Raw genomic sequence first — 24,868 nt, 5'->3', positions numbered from 1 at the left:
CTTGCCTGTCTTGGCCAATTGTGATTACTTTAATAGTCACCATGATAAGTCCTTCATACTTAAAATAAACCTCCTTTCAATCATAATTTACACTAGTTTTAACTATATAATTTTGTGTGATCTGATGTAAACAGAGGATTACAGTTTTGTCCATTTACAAGTCTAAATAAGCCACTGAATGGTTTATAACTATTTTTCAGTATTGTGTTCTATATTTATAATTATGATGAACGTTGAGAATGCAATCATCCTTAATAGCAAGAGTAAGCCACCACAGACTTTTTTAGCATTATTTATTCATTCCATACCTTATTCCAGAAAAGATACTGCGGAGCTCAGCCATATTATTACGATTCAGTCAGTAATTCAGCCAGTTGTTATTGTTCAGGCAGTCAGAATTTGCAGAGGCCTTGCATATTTGTAAGTTTCAGAATGCAGTGTCCATCTGATACCCGGGCATGTTAGAATATGCTCAGAGAAGAACTTGGTACTAGACCTTATTTATGCATCTATGTATAAATGTAAATGCACATATACAGAGACAGATATATGTAGACATGTATATATTTTTATTAAAAAATGATACCACCTAGAACTTTATAAACCAAATGAAACTAGTTGACTTGTTATAAAACTCTTGAATTTTATCCTCTATCTTGTAACATCTGAGAAAAATATCCTTATTATTTAAACAGATACGTTGATTACAGTACTGATTTATTTTGTTTGTTGCTCTCTGACTCATCTGTCAAAACTAAATGAAATTTGGCCTGCCACATTCAAAAATTAAGATTTCTTTTTTAAATTTTAATCTCCAATTTTTCAGCCTTTTGCTTTACCCGGGAATTGTGCAGTGTATTTCTTTCTATTCACTTATTTATGTGATTAATACACATTCATGATTTAACCACATGCACAACGTACAGTACCCACAATACACTCACAGTCAAATGGATAAAGCAGACAAAAAAGCCACAGTGAGACAAGCTCTGTAATCCAGTGAACCCAGGCTCACAAAGGTGGATTGCAAAGGAAGAGGGGCAGTATACTCGGTGGTGGTGTTGGGTGGCGGTGAGGTGTGGCTATCACTTCAGGAGAAGGCTGTTTCTCAGAAGAAAGTATTAGTTACATTCTCTGTGTAACAATGGAGGAAAGGAAGGGCAGTTTTTAAAAAATGCACAGTCTTGGAAATACAAAAGGGCATACTGTATCCTGGTAGATAGATTCGACAAGTAGATAAGTTGGTTCAAATGAAAAGTACTTAAAAGAAGCGGAAATGAAGCTTAAGGGCAGTATTCATGTATGTAGTTATCACAGACCTTCTGTGCCAAGCTAACGATTTATTTACTGAACTCTACAGGGAAGCATAGGAAACTTGGAAGTAGATGGGATTTAACATGGTAACATTAAAATTTGGGGCATGAAGGGTTGAATGTATTGAAAATAGAGGGAGGGAGACTATTTCAGGAAGCCAGGTGAGAATTCCTGAGAGCCTGAGCAGGGCGGTGTGAATGGAAATGTGACAGAATTTGTTGGCCAGTTGCATGTCAAGGATAAAGGAAAAGATAAATCTAGGATAATGCCCAGGTTCTTGTTCTGGCACAAGTAGAAAAGCTGACAAAAACATGAAAGAAAAGTTAAGAGACATTATATCTAAAAGACGTATATCTAAAATGACATTTATCAGAATAGATAGAACGCAACTTTCAGAGAGATGTCTTGAAATTTGGAGAAATTAAGGGAGATTATGAATCTTAGATTTTAGACAAACTCAGTAAAAATCAACTCACATCTAGATATAGTACAGTGAAATTGTCAAGCATGAGTTCCCTAAACAAAATCTTAAAAGCTTGTCTGCAAAGGAATTTAAGAATGAAAAGACTTTGGGCAACAACAGATGCCAGAAAGCAATGCAATAGGCTCCTCAAAGGGCTGAAAGATCCTGAAATTCTGTACTGGGCTGAAATAAAATTCCATTAAGAGTGAAATTAAAAAAAAACAAAATTCAGACATACATTGACTAGAGAGCTTAGTGCCCACACATGAGTCTTATGCTGATAAGATTCATAAAGAATATACCTTTACAAACAGAAAAACCCAAAAGGAAAGGAGAGCTTAGAACTGGTTTGAAAAATATAGGTAAATATATACATGAAGATAACTTTTAATTAACTCTTGATAGTAAAACATGCACCAAAATTCTGGATGGGCCGGACACAGTGGCTCACACTTGTAATCCCAGCACTTTGGGGTGCTGAGGCAGGCGGATCACTTTAGGTCAGGAGTTTGAGACCAGCCTGGCCAGCATGGTGGAACCCTGTCTCTAATGAAAATACAAAAATTAGCTGAGCATGGTGATGGGCGCCTGTAATCCCAGCTCCTTGGGAGGCTGAGGCAGGAGAATCACTTGAACCTGGGAGGCAGGGGTGGCAGTGAGCCAAGATTGCGCCATTGCACTACATACAGCCTGGGTGACAGAGACTCTGTCTCAAAATAAAAAATAAAAATAGAAATAAAAAATTCTGGACCAAATGATAAATGGGGAAGGTGGGAGTGTTCTTTGGATAGTTACAGCATGCTCAGTCTTGTATTTGGGAGGAAAATTGACAACATGGAATAATTTTAGACTTCAGAAAAATTTTAATATCTGGAAATATTAAGTCTTACAACAGTATGGGGAAACATGGGTATTCACATACTAATGGGAGTGTAAATTGATTCAACAACTTTGGAGATCAATTTGGCAATATTTGGTAAAATTGATATGGGCACCCCATAATTCTCAGATGTATACTATGAAGAAAGTTACAGCAGCATTTGTAATAGTGAATATTTTTAACAAATTAATTTTTCATCACAAAAAGAATAGATAACTAATACTGCTCCATTTAGAAAATGGTATCTTTTACTATTAAATGAAAGAGTATGAATAAATCTCAAAAATACAATGTTAAATGAAAAAATCAAATAGAAATATCATATTGTTGGCCAGTTGCGGAGGCTCATGCCTGTAATCCTTGTGCTTTGGGGGGCCAAGGTGGGCGGATCACTTAAGCCCAGGAGTTCAAGATCAGTCTGGGCAATGTGGTGAAACCCATCTGTACAAAAAATACAAAAGTTAACCAGGCATGATGGCCCACACCTGTAGTCCCAGCTATTCTGGAGGCTGAGATGGGAGGATCACTTGAGCCTGGGAGGTCAAGTCTACAGTGAGCCGAGATCGTGCCACTGCACTGCAGCTTGGGTGACAGAGTGAGACCCTGTCTCAAAAATATATATGTGTGTGTGTGTGTGTGTGTAGATATGATATTGTTATATGCCATTTTAAAAAGAGCAAAACTGTAGGTATTGTTCATGGACATATATGTAGTTAAGGGCCAAAAATATGAATAGGAAGGATATACACCAGAATACTGTGGAAGAAGGAAACAAAATAGGAATTAAAAAAATACAAAGGAGCTTTCAGCTCTTTCTGTGATATTTAACTTAATGATCTAAAGGAAATACCATGAAATGTTTAGATATTTTGAATCTTTTGGGAAAATAAATAGCCATTTTATGCAAGCCTGGAATTTCTTAACTAAGAAATGACTTGACATGAAAGAAAATCTGTAAGTAACAAGTTTATAAGCGAGTTAATGAGGGAGCAAGTACTAGACCCTATGTTAAATGGTTGTTTATATTTTCTTTTATATGAAGAATAGTTGGATGTGAGAAACAGTGGGAAGAAATGATTTTCAAGATTTAGGGAGTTCTCCTTTCAGAAATGAGATAAATAAAAATGCTGAAGGGCCAGGCGTGGTGGCTCATGCCTGTAATCCCAGCACTTTGGGAGGCCGAGGCGGGCAGATCACAAGGTCAGGAGATAGAGACAATCCTGACTAACACGGTGAAACCCCGTCTCTACTAAAGATACAAAAAAATTAGCCAGGCGTGGTGACGGGCGCCTGTAGTCCCAGCTACTCGGGAGGATGAGGCAGGAGAATAGCATGAACCCAGGAGGCGGAGCTTGCAGTGAGCCGAGATCGTCCCAATGCACTCCAGCCTGGGCAACAGAGCGAGACTCCATCTCAAAAAAAAAAAAAAATGTTGAATGATTGATTTGCCCCTGACATCTTATTTGATAGCTTAAATGTGGCAGGCATGTAGAAAGCTTAGCTACTCTCTTATTAGCGGATGGGTTTGGTTGGGGTGTAATGAGACACCCTGGCTCTCAGATCTCAGCTAGCCTCAGGGACAGCAGGTGCTTAGAGTGGAGGTAACCTGGCATCTTTGGTCAAGGAAATCAAGGCCAGATGATGTTTAGAATACATATTATTAGAGCGGTATGAATTTCTCTTTTTTTCAGTAGAAAATCTGTTTTCCTTATATTACAAAAGACGTATCCAACCTTTCTATTTATTAAACAACTGCACACAGCAACCTCAAGCACCATGCAATTTATCAGAAATTTGCCTGGCAAAGGCCGAGACCTCATCCTCTGTCATAGCTCTTATCGTCTTTAGAAAATGTCTCTTTTCACAAAACCAAAATGGGCTTTCTAAAGAAGTTAGTGTAAGCCCAGTTTAAAGTTGGGAAAGCAGAAAAGACTAGTGTGTACCTCCTATGCTCTCTTGGTGTTATAGTATATACTATAGCAGGGTTCTCACTTGCTGCACCTGGACTGTCTCGAGACAGAATTTTAACTTTGATCTTGTTCTTCAAGAGACATTTCCGGAGATACTGCCACTGCCACCTCCCTAAACAAGCCAGAGCCTTGAGTTCCTGGGCTCAGGAAGTGGTCTGACCAAACAAACTCCAATGCAGTGGCCATACCTGAAGCCCAAGGAAGTCATACCATTCTAGTTCGTGGAAACCTCACCAGCCTTCACAGAGACTAGCCAATTTATCATAACAGGGGCAGGAGAAGGGGGGCACTGTTACAAAATATGGAAATAACATCTCTTTAACAAACTCCAAAACGCAGAGAATGCATATTTCTTTTTTTTTTTTTTTTGAGGCGGAGTTTTGCTCTTGTTGCCCAGACTGGAATGCAATGGTGCAATCTCAGCGCACTGCAACCTCTGCCTCCTGGGTTCAAGCGATTCTCCTACTTCAGCCTCCCAAATAGCGGGGATTACAAGTGCACGCCACCACGCCTGGCTAATTTTTTGTATTTTTAGTAGAGATGGGTTTTCACCATGTTGGCCAGGCTGGTCTCGAGCTCCTGACCTCAGATGATCTACCTGCCTCAGCCTCTCAAAGTGCTGGGATTACAGGTGTGAGCCACCGCGCCCAACCTGAAATTAGAAATCTATATTTCTAATAGATTGATGTGAACTAATGGAATTGTTCTTTCTTATAAAAGCATACCAAACAGAATTAATGTGGAAAAGACCTTTCATCCAATTTTACAGAGTAAATTTTTCTCTTTGGAGTTTGTATAAGATGAGGACATGAACAAATACGTCCTTCAACCGAGATTGAAACACAGGAAAAAAAATACAGTAATACTGTTCTTTTGGCTCGAAGATATTCCCAGTCATTTTTGAATAGTGACAGCATTCACCATAGGATGGGACAATCCTGAGGAATGCACTGGGGAAGTGAAGAGTCAGCACTTAATTTTGTTCTCAAAAAGAAAAATTATATTTCATGATTTTAGCAGAGGAGACCCTGACATTCACAGATATAACATCTAAGATATCTGCTTTCCAGTGTCCCAGAAGTCTGTTATATAGCGCTTATATTTAAGTTCCAAGTTAGAATCCTATGCACCGGGGGTCAGTTTATGAGTGAGACTGCACAACTACGGGGCTCATCTCAATGGCACTTTGTGTTCTCTGCCTGTGGCCCGCACAGTAACTCTTGTGAAGTGTGGGTGGAAATGTTCCTCTGTGTATACGTGTTTATCAACCGATCAAATGAGAAAGAAAACTTTCATAGGGTTTTTTTTTTAATGTGATGTGAAGATGTACATGAGAAATATGTAATTCTTGATGGAAACGTGTTCAGGGTGTAGGGACAAATGTGTCCATCCCTGAAGCCAGAGGAGGAGAGTTTTTAAGAAGAGGCCAGGCCAAGTGCGGTGGCTCATGCCTGTAACCCCAGCACTTTGGGAGTCCAAGGCGGGTGGATCACCTGAGGTCAGGAGTTTGAGATCAGCCTTTCCAGTAAGATGAAACCCTGTCTCTACTAAAAATACTAAAAAATCCGGGCATGGTGGCATGCACCTGCAATCCCAGCTACTCGGGAGGCTGAGACAGGAGAATAGCTTGAACCCAGGAGGCAGAGGTTGCAGTGAGCCAAGATCACACCATTGCACTCCAGCCTGGGCAACAAGAGCGAAACTCTGTCTCAAAAAAAAGAAGAAGAGGCCAGAACTACAAATGAAGAGAGATAACCAAATCTTGAAAACTATAGAAAGGTCCAACAGTATGCATATAAATAATTCTCAATTTTGAGGATTTTTGATAGTCTTAGACCATATCTTCAAGAACGTCTACTCTGCTTCTAAAAGGAATTCAATCATGATTATGTATCAAGACTTATCTTTAACCTTGCAGGTTTAAATATATTCTAAAATGAGGCACGGAGAGCATACAAATTGGAGGAAGACAGCAACACTGATTCTCTATGTGGCACGATAGTTCTTCATGCCTCCGCCCACCCCTTGCTTTTTTAACTTTTCAACTTTGAAACTAGCAGAGAACCCTTCTGTGGTAAATCATTTACATACCATCTAGCTGTATATAGCATAGTTGATATAAAAGCAGACTTAAGTTCGAGGTGGATTTTTTTCTCTTTTTTTTTTTAAGTATTTCTTACATTTAAAGTACCTAAGACTAGGGCTGTGATTTGGTGATACTTAAAATTATTATAACAGATTTTAATCTGCCTTAAAAGATTCCATTTTACTCAGTACACAAACTAGAAAACACAGATAGGGGCAACAGACCAACTAAGGGAAATAAAAGTGAATAAAATGGCCATGGATTAATGCCTAAAACCTTCTCTGTACATTGCAGATGAAAATGAGTTTGGTGATCTCATTGTTCTCCATATGTGTGTACCACAAAATCACTTTATTATTATTTTACATCTCTGCCTATAGTAGTTTCAGTTTTGAATAAATCGGTTTGAGCTGATTGGCTTGGTTTGGAGCAGTTATAATGAATGAACAAAAGGCAAAGGTTATGGGGAATAGTGGTGTGGTGATATCTCAAAGGGCTCCTAGAGTTCAGGGCTCTTGGCCAGCTCTAGAGTTAGTGGAAGCACACACAGTGGAAAAACCTACTTATTAATGGAAAATTTTATGAACTTTTAGAAATCACAAAAGTCTTTTATGCTCTAAGACGTACTTTCAGGAAACAAGACAATTGTAAATCTCTATTCGTTTTCTTTTTATAAACAAGAAAAGTAGTCTTAGTCATGATTCTTTAGAAAAATGAAACTCTAGTAGCTGTTGTGATTTCAAAAAAACATGAATTTTTAAGTTATATTTTATTATTATTTTTTAATAGAGATGGAGTCTCACTTTGTAATCCAGTCTGGTCTTGAATTCCTAGGCTCAAATGATCCTCTAGCCTGGGCCTCCCAAAGTGGTGGAATTACAGGCATGAGCCACCACACCCAGCCTAAACTAGGATGAAGGATGAAATTCCTTCATTTTAGTTTCCAAGCGGTAATTCATGTGATAGAAATGAGAGGTATTTGGTAGTGTTTAAAATGATTTCCTGAAAGGAAAGCCCATTAAATGGAATTTAGCTGAAAAGTGAATAAAAATTATGAACGTTTTCATTCCCATGTCATCCCAAACCAAAAATATAATCTAAGACTTCAGAGAATAATAGAAATTTAATGATTGTGACTTTTCTCTCACAAATGTTAATATTAGAATGTAAGTCAGAATGTAATTTTTTAAATGAAATGTGAGCTAGACACTTGCATCATTATATTGCAGAATCTCTCACCAGCTGGGAATTACTGTGATCATTTTCAGTAGAGATCTGCATTAAACTTTACATTTTACTGTGTACAAGGGAGTATAATTGACGTGGTCTCCCCTCTCAAGGAGTAAACAGGATAATTGGAGAAACAAAATAAGTATATGCCTAACTATAATTCAAAATGGAAAATGCAAAAATGCCATGAAAATATATAAATACAAAGTATAGGTATTCTTTAAAAAGGAGAGATGCATGTAGTTAGAGAATGAAAAGAAGGGTCATGAAGGTATTATTCTGTAGGAAGGGTAGATTGTGGTGGCAGAATTGTGAAATGGAAGGAAATGGCCAGATAAAGCTGGATTCAGGGGCTTCGGGGATAAGACTCATCATTGCTCCCAATGGAAAATGAGTTGTAGGATGCGGAGGGCTGCTGAACCATATTCGGTAGACGGTGGGAAAAAGTCAAGGATTTCTAAGTAAGGAATGTCTTAAGGAAAGCCCTGCATACATTCAGTTACCAGAGAAATGCTCCATGGGACAATTTGTACAATAGGACTTCAAGGAAGTCGACGAAAAGCAGTGGGAAAAGAAAATAATCATTGGGTAAAAGCAAGAGCACTTAGCATCCGATTTAATGAGGGGCACAAATGAAATGAATCAAAGTTTGGAACGTGGGTCACTGGGAAAAGGATCTCTCAGCTGAAACTCAGAAACCAGGAGAAAGAATAGGACTTGTGTTTGAAATGATTTTTGAGGAATACTAGTCAGTAGGATGCTAGAAATGAGACTGGTGTTTAGGGGAGAGGTCAGAGCTGAGAATGTTGATTTGGTATTCATCCCTTCTGAGATAGCAATTGAAATTGGGGAAATTATGGAATTCTTTGGAATTGCTGAGAAGCTCACCAATAAAGAGGCAGACAGAAAAGAATAGGTAGCGAAACCTAGGGCAGCAACTAACACTTAGGGGTATACAGAAAGGAGATGAAGAAGTTAGAAGGATAGATAACCAGAGAGAGACAAAGGCCCAAGAGAATAATGTATTTCAGTCAGCGAATACTTTTTCTAAAGCCAGATAGTATTTTATAACCAGACCTACAGTTTCTGTGACAACGACTCAATCCTGTTTTGTAGCACTAAAGATGCCAGATATGAAGTAAATGACCATGGCTGAATAAAACTTTAATTACAGAGACAGGTGGCAGGGCCCACAGGGCTTAGTTTGCCTATCCCCGAGGCCAAGGGAGAAGAAAGTTTTAAGAAGAAGCCAGAAATGAAAGTGAAAAGGAATAACCAACAATCTTGAAAACTGTAGAGAGGTCCAACAGCGTTACAACTGAGAAGTGGACCTTGCACTAGGGAATTATAAGAACATTATGAGGTTATTTTTTAATATAATGGTAGCAGAAGCCATTACACTGTCAAGTGAACAGACAAAAATTGGGGGAAAAATGAGTAAATTGCATATTATATCTACACAGTACCAACATCCCAAGATTTACATAACTGATTGAACTTTTAAATAGTCATCTGGGGTTATGGCCATCACAGTTGCTGCTCTGTAGAGGCATTAGCATTAGCAAAAGTAAAGGAAACAAGAAACAAGGCATTGTCGAAACATTAGTAAACAAAACAGGACCCTGGAGAGCTATTTCTAATCTTGGAGTTCACCGTCCTTTGAGTCAAGCTTTATTTACTCATGAATGTTTCTCTCACTATCTGTCTTGATGTGCTAGGAAAATAGTCTGTTTGAACAACTGATATTCTGAAACCAAATGAAGTCAGAATATCACTTGTACAAATATATTAGGAAGGACGTGCCACATAGACCTTGATGTAACCAAGTCCTGAGTTTTAACTGACTCTGTGTGCAGCCAGCAGGAGGTGACCAAGGAGAAAAAAAGCTAGTGTTGTTTTTAGAGAATGTTAATGTCATAGATGATTCCTATGTGTGTGGCTCCAGCTGAATCCCCCACTATGCTCCAGGCAGAGATAGCCAGAGGGATCCTTATCAAATGATAAAATTTTGTATCATGTCATCCTTCTGCTCAGTACCCTCCAGTGGCTTCCCTTCTCACCCAGAGCAAAATTCAAAAGCCTATGTCACCCTCCAAGGCCCTCTGTACTCTGCATGCCCTCCTCTGCCTCCTCTCTCTGTCCTCATCCAGTTCCCTGTATTGGTTCCAGCCACAGCTTCCTTGCAGGTCCTCAGGCACATGAAACACATTCCTACTTTATCACCTGTGCACCTGTTATCTTCTCTGCCTGGAATGCCCCTCACCCCACAAACAAAACCCAAAAACCCTCACCTGCAAGCTTCTCTTACTCAATTCCTTCAAATCCTTGCTCAAGTATCTTCTTCTCCATGTGGCCTTTCCTGGCCACCATCTCAAAAATTGTCCACTGCCACTATGCAACCCCATCTGCTTTCCCTGCTTCATTTTTCTATATGGCACTTACTATCTGACATAGTATATATTTTTCTTTTTTGTTAATGATCTGTATCTCTGCAGCATGAGAGCAGGAATTTTAATCTGTTCACTCTTGTTCACTCTTCTTTCTCCAGCAGCCAGAGGACTGCTTGCTACCTCGTAGGTGTTCAATAAATATCTGTTGACTAAATACATAAATGATGTAAATAAGTAGTAGTTTTATATATTATCCAATATGTGTTCTGCCTCTGTAATGGTATTTTCAGTTTAGGTACATGTGAAAAGAAAACTGCCTAATTTGAATAGTCCAGGAGATGGTGAGAGATTTAGAAGGAGTGTTATAGAAGGGAGTGAGTGAAGAAGCAGTAAATATACTGTCAGGGTAAAATGGAATGATGATTGACTACTAAGAGCCAGGCAGGGACTAAGTGCTTTGCATGTATTATCTTCTTTACTCCTTAGAGCAGCAGTAGCAGGAGAAGAAACTGAAGATTCCCGGTGCAAAATCATTGCCCAAGGTCAGATGTTGCAAATGACAGGGCCAGAAGTCATCCCATGTTCCCTGAAGCCAGAGCCATGTTTTTATCCTAAAGAACCTTCCTGACCCTCCTTTTTTGGAACAATTTCTGCATAGAATGTGTTGGAGGAGGATTCTTCTACCCACTGATACTATGAATTTTCCCAAACATTCCTCCCCAAACATTCATTTTTCCCTTTGTTCCTGCACTCCCCCTCTGCCCTCCTTTCTAGAATAAAGCAGCAGCTCTCCTGGAAGCCGGGGTTTCTCTAACTGGGACATGTTTCAGCCTTGGCAGGGCGAACAATTAGGGCACCTGCAGGTAGCAGGGAGCCTGTCCGTAGCTAAAAGAGGGAGAAAAGAGGTCCATCAGCCCTGTGGCCCCTACCTGGGCAGCCACCTCACACCTTCCATCTGTGTATGGCCCTCTCCTCTCCAGCCCTGGCGTGTGGAGGTGAAGGGATTCAGTATCTGCTTCTGGGATTCATTCCTGTTAGGAAATGTTAGTCTGTAAGTTTTCGTATATGTTCTTAGATTGTTGTGTTGTACACATTTAATATTGCAACCTATAGAAATAGAATGTCCTTTTCCTTAAGAGTGGGTGCATAGGCAAGTTTACTTCAACAGAAGTTAGAAGAGTGTTTGGTCTTTAGACAGCAGGCAGGCTGGGGTGAGGGGAGGTGAGAATGAATTAGTGTCCCCTGCATCTGTGTCAGTCTACTGTTACATGAGGGGAGGAAACAAGCAAAGTTTAAATGTCTCATGTGAGCTGAAGAGAAAAAACATGAAATATACCTTTGGGTGACCATACACCAGTGAGAACCCACCCATATGAGCATCCTATCAAGTCTCAGCTAAGGAGAAGAGCTGAAAAAGTGTTGGGCCGGCGCAGTGGCTGTCGCCTGTAATCCCAGCTACTTGGGAGGCCAAGGCAGGAGAATTACTTAAATCTGGGAGGCGGAGGTTGCAGTGAGCCGAGATCGCGCCATTGCACTCCAGCCTAGGTGACAGAGTAAGACTCCATCTGAAAATAAATAAATAAATAAATAAATAAGTGTTGTTCATCATAACTAAATGGCCCCTTAGGGCCCAAGAAGAACCTTAGCTGCACAATACTGAAGGATCAAAGAAGATACTTCAAAAGCCAAAACACCTGTAAATACATTTGAATATTTTGAATTGAAAAGTAAATGATGTAGAATGCAGTAGGTAGCTTTTATGTCACTAAAACAAGGTTGGTTCTTGGGAGGAGGATAAAGAAGAATGTTGTTAAAAGTAAACAAATCTAATTTTGCACATCTTAATTGGCTTTAATTTGATTCCAGAATCAGACAACAGTCTAGACCAAAAATGTTCAGAATGCTTCACCCTGCGGCATATGCAGATTATATTTATAGCCAAAGAAAAGGAGGTGACATGCAGAAAATGGAAGTGAGGTACAGAGACAGCTCAGTTGGTTAAAATGCAGCATATGCCTTAATTGAATCTGGTTTCAACAGTTGGCCGTCTTTGATTGACCGAAACTCAGCTACTTGTTGCAAGAGGAGGTTACGGTCTGTTTCCACATCAAGTTAGGTTACAGTTCACTATGTACAGAAGAAACTTTAGGCCAAACTTAAAACATGTATAGAGGCAGCTTTAGGCCAAACTTAATTCAATTTAATATTGTTGTAGGCTGACTGTAATTGTAGTTTTAGTTCGTCTCCATCATTGCTAGGAAATCTCTAGAAGGAGCTGGGAGAATAACCTGGTGCACTAACTTTTTATTGCTGCCCTACAACTAACCCTAAAATTTAGTGGAATAAAATAGCAAGTCTTGTCTTTTTCTTTCTTTTTTTTTTGTTTTTTGTTTTGCTTTATTTTCTTTTCTTTTTTTTTTTTTTTTTTTTTTTGAAACAGGATCTCACTCTGTTGCTCAGGCCTGGAGTGCAGTGGTGCAATCGTAGCTCACTGCAGCCTCAACCTCCTGGGCTCAAGTGATCCTCCCACCTCAGCCTCCCAAGTAGCTGGGACTACAGGCATATGCCACCACACTCTGCTGATTTTTTAAATTTCTTGTAGAGGTTGGGTCTCACTACGTTGTCTGGGCTGGTCTCAAACTCCTGGGCTCAAGCAGTCCTCCTGCCTCAGCCTCCTAAGGTGCTGGGATTACAGTGGTGTGAGCCACTGCACCCAGCCTAAAACAGCAGGTATTTTATTTGCTCAAATTCTGTGAGTCAGAAATGTGGCATGGGTTTAGCCAAGAGGTTTTCAAGCAGGTCTCACCTGGGGTCACTCATGGTGTAGTCATCTGGTGACTGTAATGTAGCTGGTGAGTCTAAAATGGCTCACTGACATGGCTCACAGTGGGATTGGCCGCCTGCTGAGCAGCATGTCTCCTATAGGCTCTCCTGGGCTTCTTCACAAGTTGACTAGGTTCTAAAAAGAGCAAGAGAAAAGGGGAAACCCAAGGTGCAAGTGCTTTTCAAGCCTCTACTTGTGTCACATTTGCTAATGTCCCATTGGTCACTTCAAGTCTTAGAGCCAAGCCCAGAGTCATTGTTGAGAAGTGGCCACATCAGGGCATGGATACAGACAGACATGATTTATTGGAGGGATCGTTATAGTAACAATCTACCATAGGAGACTATTTGAAAATCAGAGTAAATCAGTTCAACTTCAGGTGTTGGGTTCTGAAATTTTCTCCCCAGGATTTTGACACATGGAATGAAACTCACGTAGGATTCCAGAACACCTCCAACTCCGAGGAATGACACCTCTACCAGCAGTGAGCTGGGTTACCCAAAACTGTCTGATCCCTTTTTCATTAAAGAGCAATAAAATCTTAAGTGTAAATTTTTTTCAGGTGTTTATAGGTCATCTCCTGTTCTCTTACTTACAGAGGTTGATATTTTTTTGTTTCTGGTGTCCAGATAACTTTCTTTGGTCTTTAAATGGGCATGCCAGAGAATCAGTCCTTCCTAAATGGGCTGAGATGCTCAAAGACTGATGGAGGTTAACTAGGGTTGATGTCCCTATTCTACATTTAATAAAAATAGAGTGGAATTATGCAAGTATGTAGATAAGCTAATCATCTGACCTAATCAGCAATGCAGATTTTGAAAAGCCTTTCTAATTACTTCCTCAGCTTGGCTGAAGGTATGGGTAAAAAGATTTTCCCAGCATGATGGTAGCAGATGTATTTCATAATATTTATTGAAAATATTGGAAAGAAATCCTCAATTATGCTCCTGAAAAGTACATCAAAAAGATATCATATTTAACATATTTTAAACTTTCATTAAGATACAAACATAACATAATTAGATGATCATGTAACAACTCTCACACAAGGTTTTGGAATCTTTCATACAATTAGACTTCAACTTTCAGAGCCAGATTGCTCATGGTTAACTGCCTCTGTCTTCCTTGAGTTGTATTACTTACTATAAGAGCTCTAGTTGTCTTGGACAAAATGGTACTATCAGAATATTTTCTTTTTTCTTGGCTGTTTGCAAATTTGGTATCTTGGCAAAGGCATCGTAGTGCATGATGTTTCAACTACTTTAAATGTTAAATTTTTGACATTTACAGGTGTATGCAACACCACACAATATGTGATTTGGAAGCTTAGATAGATCTGATATTCATTTTCTTGGCTGGCTTTGAATAGTTGTGAATGGCTGTTAAATGAATCATTCTAGAACAGGATTGCCCCAAAAGAAGCTATCTGTGAGTTCCTAGCTGAACTCATATTATTACACAAAGTCATTCCTGGATCCTACGTTCCTTTAGTGTTGGTTGTTCATCTTGACCTTCCATTCTGTGAGCTGCTCATTATCTTTCCAGTACATTCCTTTTAATATAAGTTAGCCTGAGCCAATTTCTGTTGCCTACAGCGAAAATAAATCTTAAATGATAATGGTTCCTTCAAGTGCCCTTCGAGTGACTGAGTAGTTAAGCTCTCTGTTACCAGATAGTGATGGAACTGGTTGCTTTGCCCTACAGTTTCTCCAACATCCCTCTTCTAGTGGATCTCCTCCAGAGATCAGATGGAAAACAAACAGTCTTGTTGTCTCATAGCTGGTGGTACAAAGAAAATATTCAAAAGCTCTTAATGAATATTATTGCCTAATTCCTAACATTTGAGGAGGTACAGAGTCACGTGACAGTGAATTGTTTTTTTTTTTTAAGACAAGGCCAGAAAATATGGATAATCTGGTGTGTGACAATTTCCTTGTTAGCCATGTTGAAATGAGAGCATAGTTGCATAGGAACTGAAAGTCATAAACTGTGACACCTTTTTATGTCCAGACTCTTAAATCCCTAGATCAGTTCCTCAACCTGGGTACTTCTGCCATTTTGGACTGGTTCAGTCTTTGCTGTGAGAGGCTGACTGTCCTGTGCATGGTGGAATGTCTACAATATCCTTAGCGTCTGCCCACTAGATGCCAGTAGCACCCTCCCTATCCCCCGCCCCAAGTTGTGACAATCAGTAATGTCTCTGGATGTTGCCAGATGTCTCTTGGGAGGCAAATTTGCCCTTGGTTGAGGACCATTACTTTATATTATTTGAATTATCTTCTTTTAAATTTAGTATTTACCAAACACTTCCATTGTGCAAAGCACGTTTTGGTATATTTATATTTAAAGTCAGGATGTGTATCAAATACACGGGTGCACACGAGGTTCACTAGATGTAAATTCTTTCCTAACCAAGTGTAGTTAGAAATGTGATGAAATATGTTGAAACCGTCTAGGTATAGTTTTTCTAGCCAGACTGTAAATATTAGACACAATCATCCGAAGTTGCCATTTCGTGGGTAAAAATGGTGCATTCTCAGCAATTCCACGTGGTTCAATGTAATGTATGATACACAGTAACCAAAAAAAGTGATTTGAGACAAAAAAAATGAAATTATGAAATGTACCCAAATGTCATTATGACCATGATTTCACCTGCATTTTGCCTTCCCCCGCAAGCAGTGGTGGTTTTAGAAATCTTAGGCAGCCATACAATTTAACAGTGTGGGTGTGTAGCTCACGTGGTACTTTTCATTGAAAAGCTATGCCTAGTTTGTGCGTGAAGCGAGGGCTGATAGAAATTCTGGGCAGTGGTTGCTAAATCTCTTCACAGGGAGAAGGAGATGGAAATGAAATGTAATTTTTAAAAACATGTGTTAACATATGTTGACAGTAACCCTCTCATTTGAAAGGATCTGATAGTCTTGGTCAACAGGGGTCAGAACATTGTGCCGTTCCCTGCTTTGGCAAATTCACGGTTGGAGAAGAATCATATCTGGAAAAATAGAATCAGGATAGAGTTCAAGAGCACTGTTAGCACATATAAACAAGATTTCTAAAATGCTACCACTTCTGCCATTTTTATGCCTTTAAATCCCACCTTATAGTAGTAATGAACTTGGAAACAGTGATTCACTGAAGTAAGAAAAATACGTATACTTTCTTTTAGTCACGCAAACCCTGTTCTTCTTTTAACTTATTATGAGAGCTATAAGCAACTAATATCTCCTTTCCGCATGCTCTCTACCTTCCAGGGAGAGTGCTAATGAGCAGTGAAATGGCCAGAGCTCTGGCAGCAGAAGCAAGGAGGAGGAGAAACGAGAGGGTTGAACAGTAGCTCAGGAGCTACGTTATCAGCTTTTGACCACTCAGGAGTTGGTAATATTGTGGATTTCGTAGTTTCTATTCTATAATCATACCCTGAAATTCTTGAGAGCTGGTTTAGGTTTTGTAAATCCAGTGAAGGGAAAAAGAATCAGTAAGTACTCAGAACATAAAATGTGGAGCTTTCACTGATTCCTGTGATGTCTAGAGAATTCCATTTGCATGATATGCACAGAAGTTCCATACTTGATGTTGGTCCAGGACAAGGTTAACTTTCTGCGCACTGATTTTAATTCATTATATATGCCTTTTCTCCCCAGCACAAATGGACCCCCGAGGCCTATCTCCCAGACAAAGTAAAAGTGACAGTGATGATGATGACCTGCCAAATGTGACCTTAGATAGCGTTAATGAAACTGGATCTACGGCCCTTTCCATAGCCAGAGCAGTACAAGAGTAAGTATCACATTCACAGGATGAAATAAGAATTGCCAAGGTGTTCAATGGATAATGGAAACTGCAGCATCTCCTGTCCCCTAGCCATGTCATTCTAGCTGTGAACTGGCACGAATGTCAGCAGCTTTTCATTCAGCTGAATGCTCTTTGGGAGATTAGGGCAGAGAATGGAGTGTTTTAATGAGTTGGAAATTCACGCTTTGATGAGATATACGACCTCTGTGCATCTTTTCTAATACCTCCTGCACCCTTCTCCTGAACTGTGCAAAAAAAAAAAAAATTGTTATTTTTGAATGTCACTATTTGATTATCATCATCATTATTATTACACAAAGTCAAGGGAAATATGGCAAAGTATTGTTATCTTGTTTTGATAGGAAATTACAGAATAGCTTTTTGGAAGATTTAAATTTGGAAAATAATATGTTCATCCTTTGAAAAGTAGGACTCATATGTGATTTTTAAATGAATCTTTTCTCTCTCCTTTTACCTGGACCGCAGGGTTAGATTTCAGCCCTCGTTTATTGAAAATAGCTGCTTTTCTGTCAGTCAACCTTGTACCTAGAATTGAACCTAAATGATTGAAAAAAAAATCCATGTATTTTTTTTTGTAGAATAATTTTTTCAGCTTTATTGAGGTCTAATTGACTCATTAAACTTTATATACTTAAAGTATATGTGCTGATTTAACATACATGTACGTAGTGAAATGTTTACCACAATTAAGTTAATTAATACATTCATCACCTTACATAGTTGTCTTTTTTTTGTGAGAATGCATAAGTTCTACACTCTTAGAAAATTTCAAGTATACAGTACAGTATTATTAACTTTAGTCACCATGCTGTATATTAGGTCCTAAGAATTTCTTCTTCTTCTATCTGCAAATTTGTGCCCTTTGACCAGTGTCTCCTCTTTTCTCTGACACCCCAGCCTCTGGCAGCCACCATTCCTCTCTGTTCCTATGAAGTCAACTTTTTAAAAAATCTTCCACATATAAGTAGTGTCATACAATATGTGTCTTCTAGAGTAATTTTTAGTAACATAATCTTGAAGATGAGGAGGGTTTAAATAGCCACTGTTATTGCTGACATACTTGTTAATGAACAGTTCACTCAAAATTATCTTAGTTACCTTTACCTCTGTTATATCCATTTATTTTCCCCAAATGTTGATTAAATACCTACTTTGTTTTATTCATTAGGCTTTGAAATTAAAAAACAAAGAGAAGAGAGCCTTGGTATTGCATTTCAGAATTCACAGCATAAGTGTATGTCTGTGTGTATATAAAATGAATGATATGTCTATGTTATAGAGATAATTTGTATTATATGTTGATATTGTATATGAATATACATATAATACATCAGAGAAAACAAGATATAATTGATCTAAAATGAAATGTGGAGTCAGATCTGGATACAAATTTCCATGCAAGCTCTTAATAGCTGTGTGACTTCTGGCAAGTTATTTAATCACTCTGAGATGAGAAGAAAATCAGAATAGTTATCTGACAGGACTATTGAGAAGGTTTTGATATAGCTACGAGGTGTGAAAAGTAGCTCACAAAGTTTTGGCATATAGAAAACTTCAATTATTGGTGGAATTAGTATTATAGTAGTAATTAGTAATAATAGTACTAATAGTAATAGTACTAGTGCAGTAGTTTAAGTTTATAACCACGAGGAAATATAAATACAGCAAGTGTCATTATTCTGATTTTATAAATGAAGATACTGAGGATCAGAGGTTGATGACTTTTCCAGTCACATAATAAATGGTAACAAGACAAAGTTTAGAACTTTGAGCTCCAAAAACATCTTTTTCTAGCCTATAAATCTGTTATCAGTAGTATTATTCTGCTTGAGCACTTATAAAAACATTGTTTGCATGCCTGTAATCCTAGCACTTTGGGAGACCAAGGTGGGCAGATCATGATGTCAGGAGTTCAAGGCCAGCCTGGCCAACATAGTGAAACCCCATCTCTACTAAAAATACAAAAATTAGCTGGGCGTGGTGGTGGGCACCTGTAATCCCAGTTACTCGGGAGGCTGAGGCAGGAGAATTGCTTGAACCCAGGAGGTAGAGGTTGCAGTGAGCTGAGATCACATCACTGTACTCCAGCCTGGGCAACAGAGTGAGACTCCTAAAAAAAAGAAAAAAGAAAAGAAAGAAAAATTAAAAAAAAAATTGTTTATCTCTTACTTGTTTTATTCAAATAACTTAGTTTCTCCAAAGCAAATGTTAACTTGAGCCAGCATAGACACTGAATCCAAGAGATTGCTGAGATCTTCCTAATCCCTGACTCACCACGGTCAGCACAGTGATTCTGATTTTGTGTGAGCTAAATCCTAAAATTGAGGAGTCTGTGTTCTCATCTGTATGTTTAGACTAAATGATGATAAGTTTCAATTCTGAGATGAATACATTTCATAGACATTTTAATCACATTGTTTTCCTGCATCATTCTAATGTGTATTTAATTTGTGTGTGTGTGTGTGTGTGTGTGTGTGTGTCTTTATAAATATATGCATTTCTTTTAAATTAAACTTTAAAGTTTGGAACTGTAGTGACTAAAATCTAAAGTATGCTTACAGCCGGGCGTGGTGGCTCACACCTGTAATCCCAGCACTTTGGGAGGCCTGAGGTGGGTGGATCAAAAGGTCGGGAGATCAAGAGCATCCTGGCCTAAATAAACAAATAAATAAAATAAAATAAAATAAAAAAGTATGCTTACTCCATTTGGGGCTTATATAACAAATAATTATATTGACTTCTTAAACATAACTATTTTTGTGCTTTTAATATGTGCATATTATGTATTAGTATATTTTAATGTGTAACTGTTTAATAGAAACCTCAGGAACTGGAGCTTAATTTTCAACATAACCTTTCTGATTTGCTTTTTTTTTTTTTTTTTTTGAGATGGCGTCTCGCTCTGTCACCCATGCTGGAGTGCAGTGACACCATCTCAGATCACTACAACCTCTCCTTCCCAGGTTCAAGTGATTCTCCTGCCTCAGCCTCCCTAGTAGCTAGGATTAAAGGTGCCTGCCACCATGCCCAGCTAGTTTTTGTATTTTTTGTAGAGACAGAGTTTCGCCATGTTGGCCAGTTGGTCTCGAACTCCTCACCTTAAGTGATCCGCCTGCCTTGGCCTCCCAAAGTGCTGAGAGTACAGGTGTGAGCCACCGCGCCCAGCCTATACCTTTTCAAGTCACAGGATTTTATGTAATAGTGCAAATGCCTGTCTTTATTATTATTACAAAAGTTGCATGTGTATCATGGGAGATGCCAGATTCATTATACATGTCAGTGTTTTCATTAAACGATTTAGTTAAGAATACACTGAGCTAACAACTGGGAAGCCCTAGAATGCCAGGACCCATCAATAGTTAATGAGTCATCATTCAAGACTGAATGTGCATGTGTAAACACTGGGAAGTGTGCGATGAAACAAAAAGAATGTTCTGCAGAGACCTCTTAAATGTAGATATATAGATCTTTGAAAACTAATAGTACTATATTAAAATTTTATTCTGAAATAAGTATATAATTGTTATAGAATTTTAAAAAATTCTATACATAGATCAAATGACAGAAGTGGTGAGAGAAGTCAATAAATCTTAACATTTTATTAAATATAAAAATTTTTAAAATTCTGTACATAGGTTTACTCAAAGTTAACTTTCAGTGTGCACAATTGCGAACTTTCTGCTTTTCTGTTAGTTTATCCTTTATTAATTAATGGATATGACTATTTCACCATTAATTTCTCTTTCTTCTTTGTCTGTTTGTCTTTCGTATCTTGATGACTTCTGTAAACTTAAAGGCTGTCAACAACAAAAAAACCCCCAAACATTTCATTGTAATATGATCAATAAACTTAATGTATTAAATAACAAAAGGATAAAATATCAGATTAGCATGTAAAAAAATGAAAACGTTTCAAAGGACCTCTGTGGATCTCTCTGTTTCCTGTACTTGAAGAACTTTTCTAAGAGAGTTAGGTTGAGAAGGATGGCTGCAGGTAGGGAGGTGATAAAATCAGAAGTTTTCTATATATTACAGGCAACACGTTTTAGGAACCCTGGGCAACTAATTCACATTTGTCTTTACAATTAAAGATCAAAGGAGCCATGGTCTAAAAAGGATTCAGACATTTGCCTCTTATTTCCTTGGCCACCAGTAGAGTGTCAGGGAAGGGAAGGGGGAAAATGAGAAAGGAAAGGGACATGAAGGAAGACTGACACCAGAGGGGGTGAAATTGCCTTGCCCTGGGCCAGCCTTTCTGCTGTAGGCCTCTGACAAGATGCTAAACCACAGGTAAGTATCTCTAACTGAAGCTCTTCTTGTCTCCTTCCCCATTCTTGCTCGTAGTCTTGCCTCATGCAATAACTGTTCAAGTTTGGATTTTTAATTTGGTGCCTTACTTTGTTGACATTAGTATATTTATATAGCATGAACATTCCTGAGCTAGTAAATTATTTTTCCTAAATGTCTGGTGCTAGGTATTTTGCTGGTTTTAAAAATGAACTTTAAAAAATGTTCCTTTTGATTTCATATGCAGAAATTGTTAACCAAGATACATCTACCCACCCCACCCACCACTGCAAATATTCAAATATGCCTGCATTCAAATTAAAAAGACCGCTGCTTAGTGGCTACAACAGCAATCTGAATCGACCTCTGTTTACATAGATTTATGTAATGAGTCTCCTAAACTGTGTGCTTGAACTGATCGTTTCAACCATTTTCATTAATTAACTTGACTCTCATTTATCCACTCAGGATCAGTAAATTTAGATAAATTGGAAGAAGCAGCCACCAAGAGACCCACAGTCGGGCTCTGCGTTTTTTCTATTTCAATTGTAATAGGTACTGTCCAAGTCAAAAATCATGTATTCAGTGATTCTGACAAAGACAATTTCCTGCAGTTTTTAGAACATCTGTTTTGTTTTGGTCTTGATCCCCCACCCCCTTGATGATAAAATAGGGTCATTACCCTTAACAACTTGACAAACATAGTTATGAAATAAGTGTTTGGAGAAAGAGAGGTAAAGGCACATGATAAGAGCAAATGATTATAATTAACTCTAATCCTAGACAAAATAATGATGTCTTTTCAATAGGTGAAGTTTAGCTTTGTTATCTAAAGCCTCTAATTTTTGCAACCCTTTTTCTTCTTTCTCATTCCAAACATTCATAATGCTCATTTATTAATGCAAGTAGAAGAATCAAGTTCCACCAAACTCGACCTAATAACATCTGAAAGAGAGCACTCCCTGGAGGAATTTCTGTTTTACTAGGAACAAGCTAAAGGATGTGGATATAATTCAGTAAGACTGAAGAGGGGAAGAGTGGGGTGAAAGGTGGAGGAAAAGATACAAGATGCTAAGGAGATATGCTTGTTTTCCAGAATTAGTCCTTTCAGAACTAATGAATTACATGTTACTGTTTAACTTACTCCATAGCTTAGTAGTAGTCTACTCTCTCTGATTTTGATTATGATGCTCAATTGATAGTGTTAGTAATCAGGGATGTTAGCATCCCTGATAACTGCACCTATGAAAAGGATATTCTTTTTAAATGGTTCATTGTCAATTACATTTAAGCTAATTAAAGCACTTCACTGTCGTTCTCTCCCTGTTTTTATTATTATATGGCTTATATGAAGTGCTCATCATCTTAAAGAAAAACAACTAGTGAATTTCTGGAAATGTGTAGTCTTATCTTTGGTACTTTTTTACATAAATGCTCTTTGAAAGAACAGATATGGTAGCAAGTTAGATACCCTATTGCTTCCTCAGACTTCTCTTATTGCTAGTTTGAATGTTATGATTTTTTTTTTTTTTTTGAGATGGAATTTCACTCTTGTCACCCAGGCTGTAGTGCAATGGCACGATCTCGGCTCACTGCAACCTCCGCCTCCTGGGTTCAAGCGATTCTCCTGCCTCAGCATCCTGAGTAGCTGGGATTAACAAGCATGAGCCACCACGCCCAGCTAATTTTTGTATTTTTAGTAGAGACGGGGTTTTACCATGTTGGCCAGGCTAGTCTCGAACTCCTGGCCTCAGGTGATCCACCCACCTCGGCCTTCCAAAGCGTTGGGATTTACAGGTGTGAGCCACCGTGCCCGGCCATAATTCTTAATTTAGAAAACTGTATTTAACAATCAAAGAAAGTTAGAATCTAAGGGGTTTTTTTGTTATTTATTTTTCTTGTTTTAAACTCCTTGCAACCCTCCTGTTTTTGTTAATCTCCTCATGTATGATGGTGTTAAGGTCTTTTAAATCACACTAGAGAATAGTAGAAGAGATGAGTAATAAAGGGAAAACAAGAACTGTTACTAAGAGGCAACTTTTTGGCAGATTCTATGAAAACTCATGTAATTTTCATTTAATTTGCCCCATGATACTGTCTGTATCCTACAGATAAAGAAATGGAGGCCTGGAGACGTTTATTCTCTCCCCAGAGGTCTCAGAGGTTTTCTTTTTTTTCTTTTTTGTTTGTTTTTTTGCAAGTTCATATTCAATCCCAAGGTTGTCTGACTGCAAACCTACATTCCTTTATGAAGGAATGTTTTCATGTTGTGGCTTTAAAATCTCTAAAGCAGCTGGGTGCTGTGGTGCACACCTGTATTTCCAGCTACTCGAGGCTGAGACAGGAGAATCAATTGAGCCCAGGAGTTCAAGACCAGCCTATGCAACATAGTGGGACCTCTCTTCAAAAAAAGAAGAAAGGTTGGGCACGGTGGCTCACGCCTGTAATCCCAGCACTTTGGGAGGCCGAGGCGGGTGGATCTGAGGTCAGGAGTTTGAAACCAGCCTGGCCAACGTGGTGAAATCCCATCTCTACTAAATATAGAAAAATTAGCCGAGCATGGTGGCAGGTGCCTGTAATCCCAGCAACTCAGGGGGCTGAGGCAGAATTGCTTGGACCCGGGAGGCGGAGGTTTCAGTGAGCCAACATCATGCACTCCAGCCTGGGCAATAAGAGCGAGACTCTATCTCAAAAAAAAAAGAAAGAAAAAAAAAACTGGCAGGGCACAGTGGGTGACACCTGTAATCCCAACATTTTGAGAGGCCAAGGCGGTGTATCACTTGAGATCAGTAGTTGAAGACCGGCCTTCCTCTGGTGAAACCTCATCTCTACAAAAATATGAAAATTAGTTGGGCTTGGTGGTGGGCACCTGTAATCCCGGCTGCCTGGGAGGCCAAGGCACAAGAATCACTTGAACCCAGGAGGTGGAGGTTGCAGTGAGCCAAGATCGTGCCCCTGCACTCCAGCCTGAACAACAGAGCAAAACTCCATCTCAAAAAGAAGAAAAAAAACTTTATGCCTCAGCTATATTAAATTAGCAGAATTTTTTAGCTTTGGACTCCAATACGCATAAAACTTGTGTGAAACAATTGCAATCCTTTCCCCTTCCTTCCTTCCTTCCTTCCTTCCTTCCTTCCTCCCTCCCTCCCTCCCTCCCTCCCTCCCTTCCTCCCTCCCTTCCGACAGTGCCTCTGTTGCCCAGGTTAGAGTGCAGTGGCATGATCTCAGATCACTGCAACCTCTTGGGCTCAAGCATTTCTCCCACCTTAGACTTCAAGTAGCTGAGACTACAAGTGTGTGCTGTGAGGCCAGCTAATTTTTGTATATTTAGTAGAGACAGAATTTTGCCATATTGCTCAGGCTGATGTTGAACTCCTGGGCTCAAGTGACCCCCCTGCCTCGGTGTCCCAAAATGTTGGGATTGTAGGCATGAGCCACCACATCCAGCATTAATTTTAAAACTTCTAATCTTCAAATCCATTGTTATTTTAATATAATTTGGTTTAGGGAGAAATAATTATATTAAATACATTCTCTGTTACATAAAAAAAAATTCAGCTATTAATCTCAACATTACGTTGAAATGTAAATAAATAAGATGTAAAATA

At 38.8% G+C, this 24,868-nt stretch overlaps 1 protein-coding gene across 11 annotated transcripts in view; it reads left to right on the top strand.

Moving 5' to 3' along the window:
* The window catches only part of KLF12 (KLF transcription factor 12), a 620,046-nt gene that overhangs the window by 475,938 nt on the left and 119,240 nt on the right, over positions 1–24,868 (top strand). For all 11 annotated transcript variants that reach the window (XM_054665368.2, XM_054665370.2, XM_016925371.4 and 8 more), the window contains one exon: positions 16,802–16,937. In XM_054665368.2, coding sequence (XP_054521343.1) covers positions 16,802–16,937 — 136 coding nt within the window. The remainder of the gene's footprint in view (positions 1–16,801; positions 16,938–24,868) is intronic.

This window comes from Pan troglodytes, chromosome 14 (genome assembly GCF_028858775.2).
Source record: "Pan troglodytes isolate AG18354 chromosome 14, NHGRI_mPanTro3-v2.0_pri, whole genome shotgun sequence".
Classification (NCBI taxonomy): Eukaryota; Metazoa; Chordata; class Mammalia; order Primates; family Hominidae; genus Pan; species Pan troglodytes.
The sequence above is the reverse complement of the archived record's forward strand: the minus strand, read 5'-3'. Positions and strand labels throughout refer to the sequence as shown.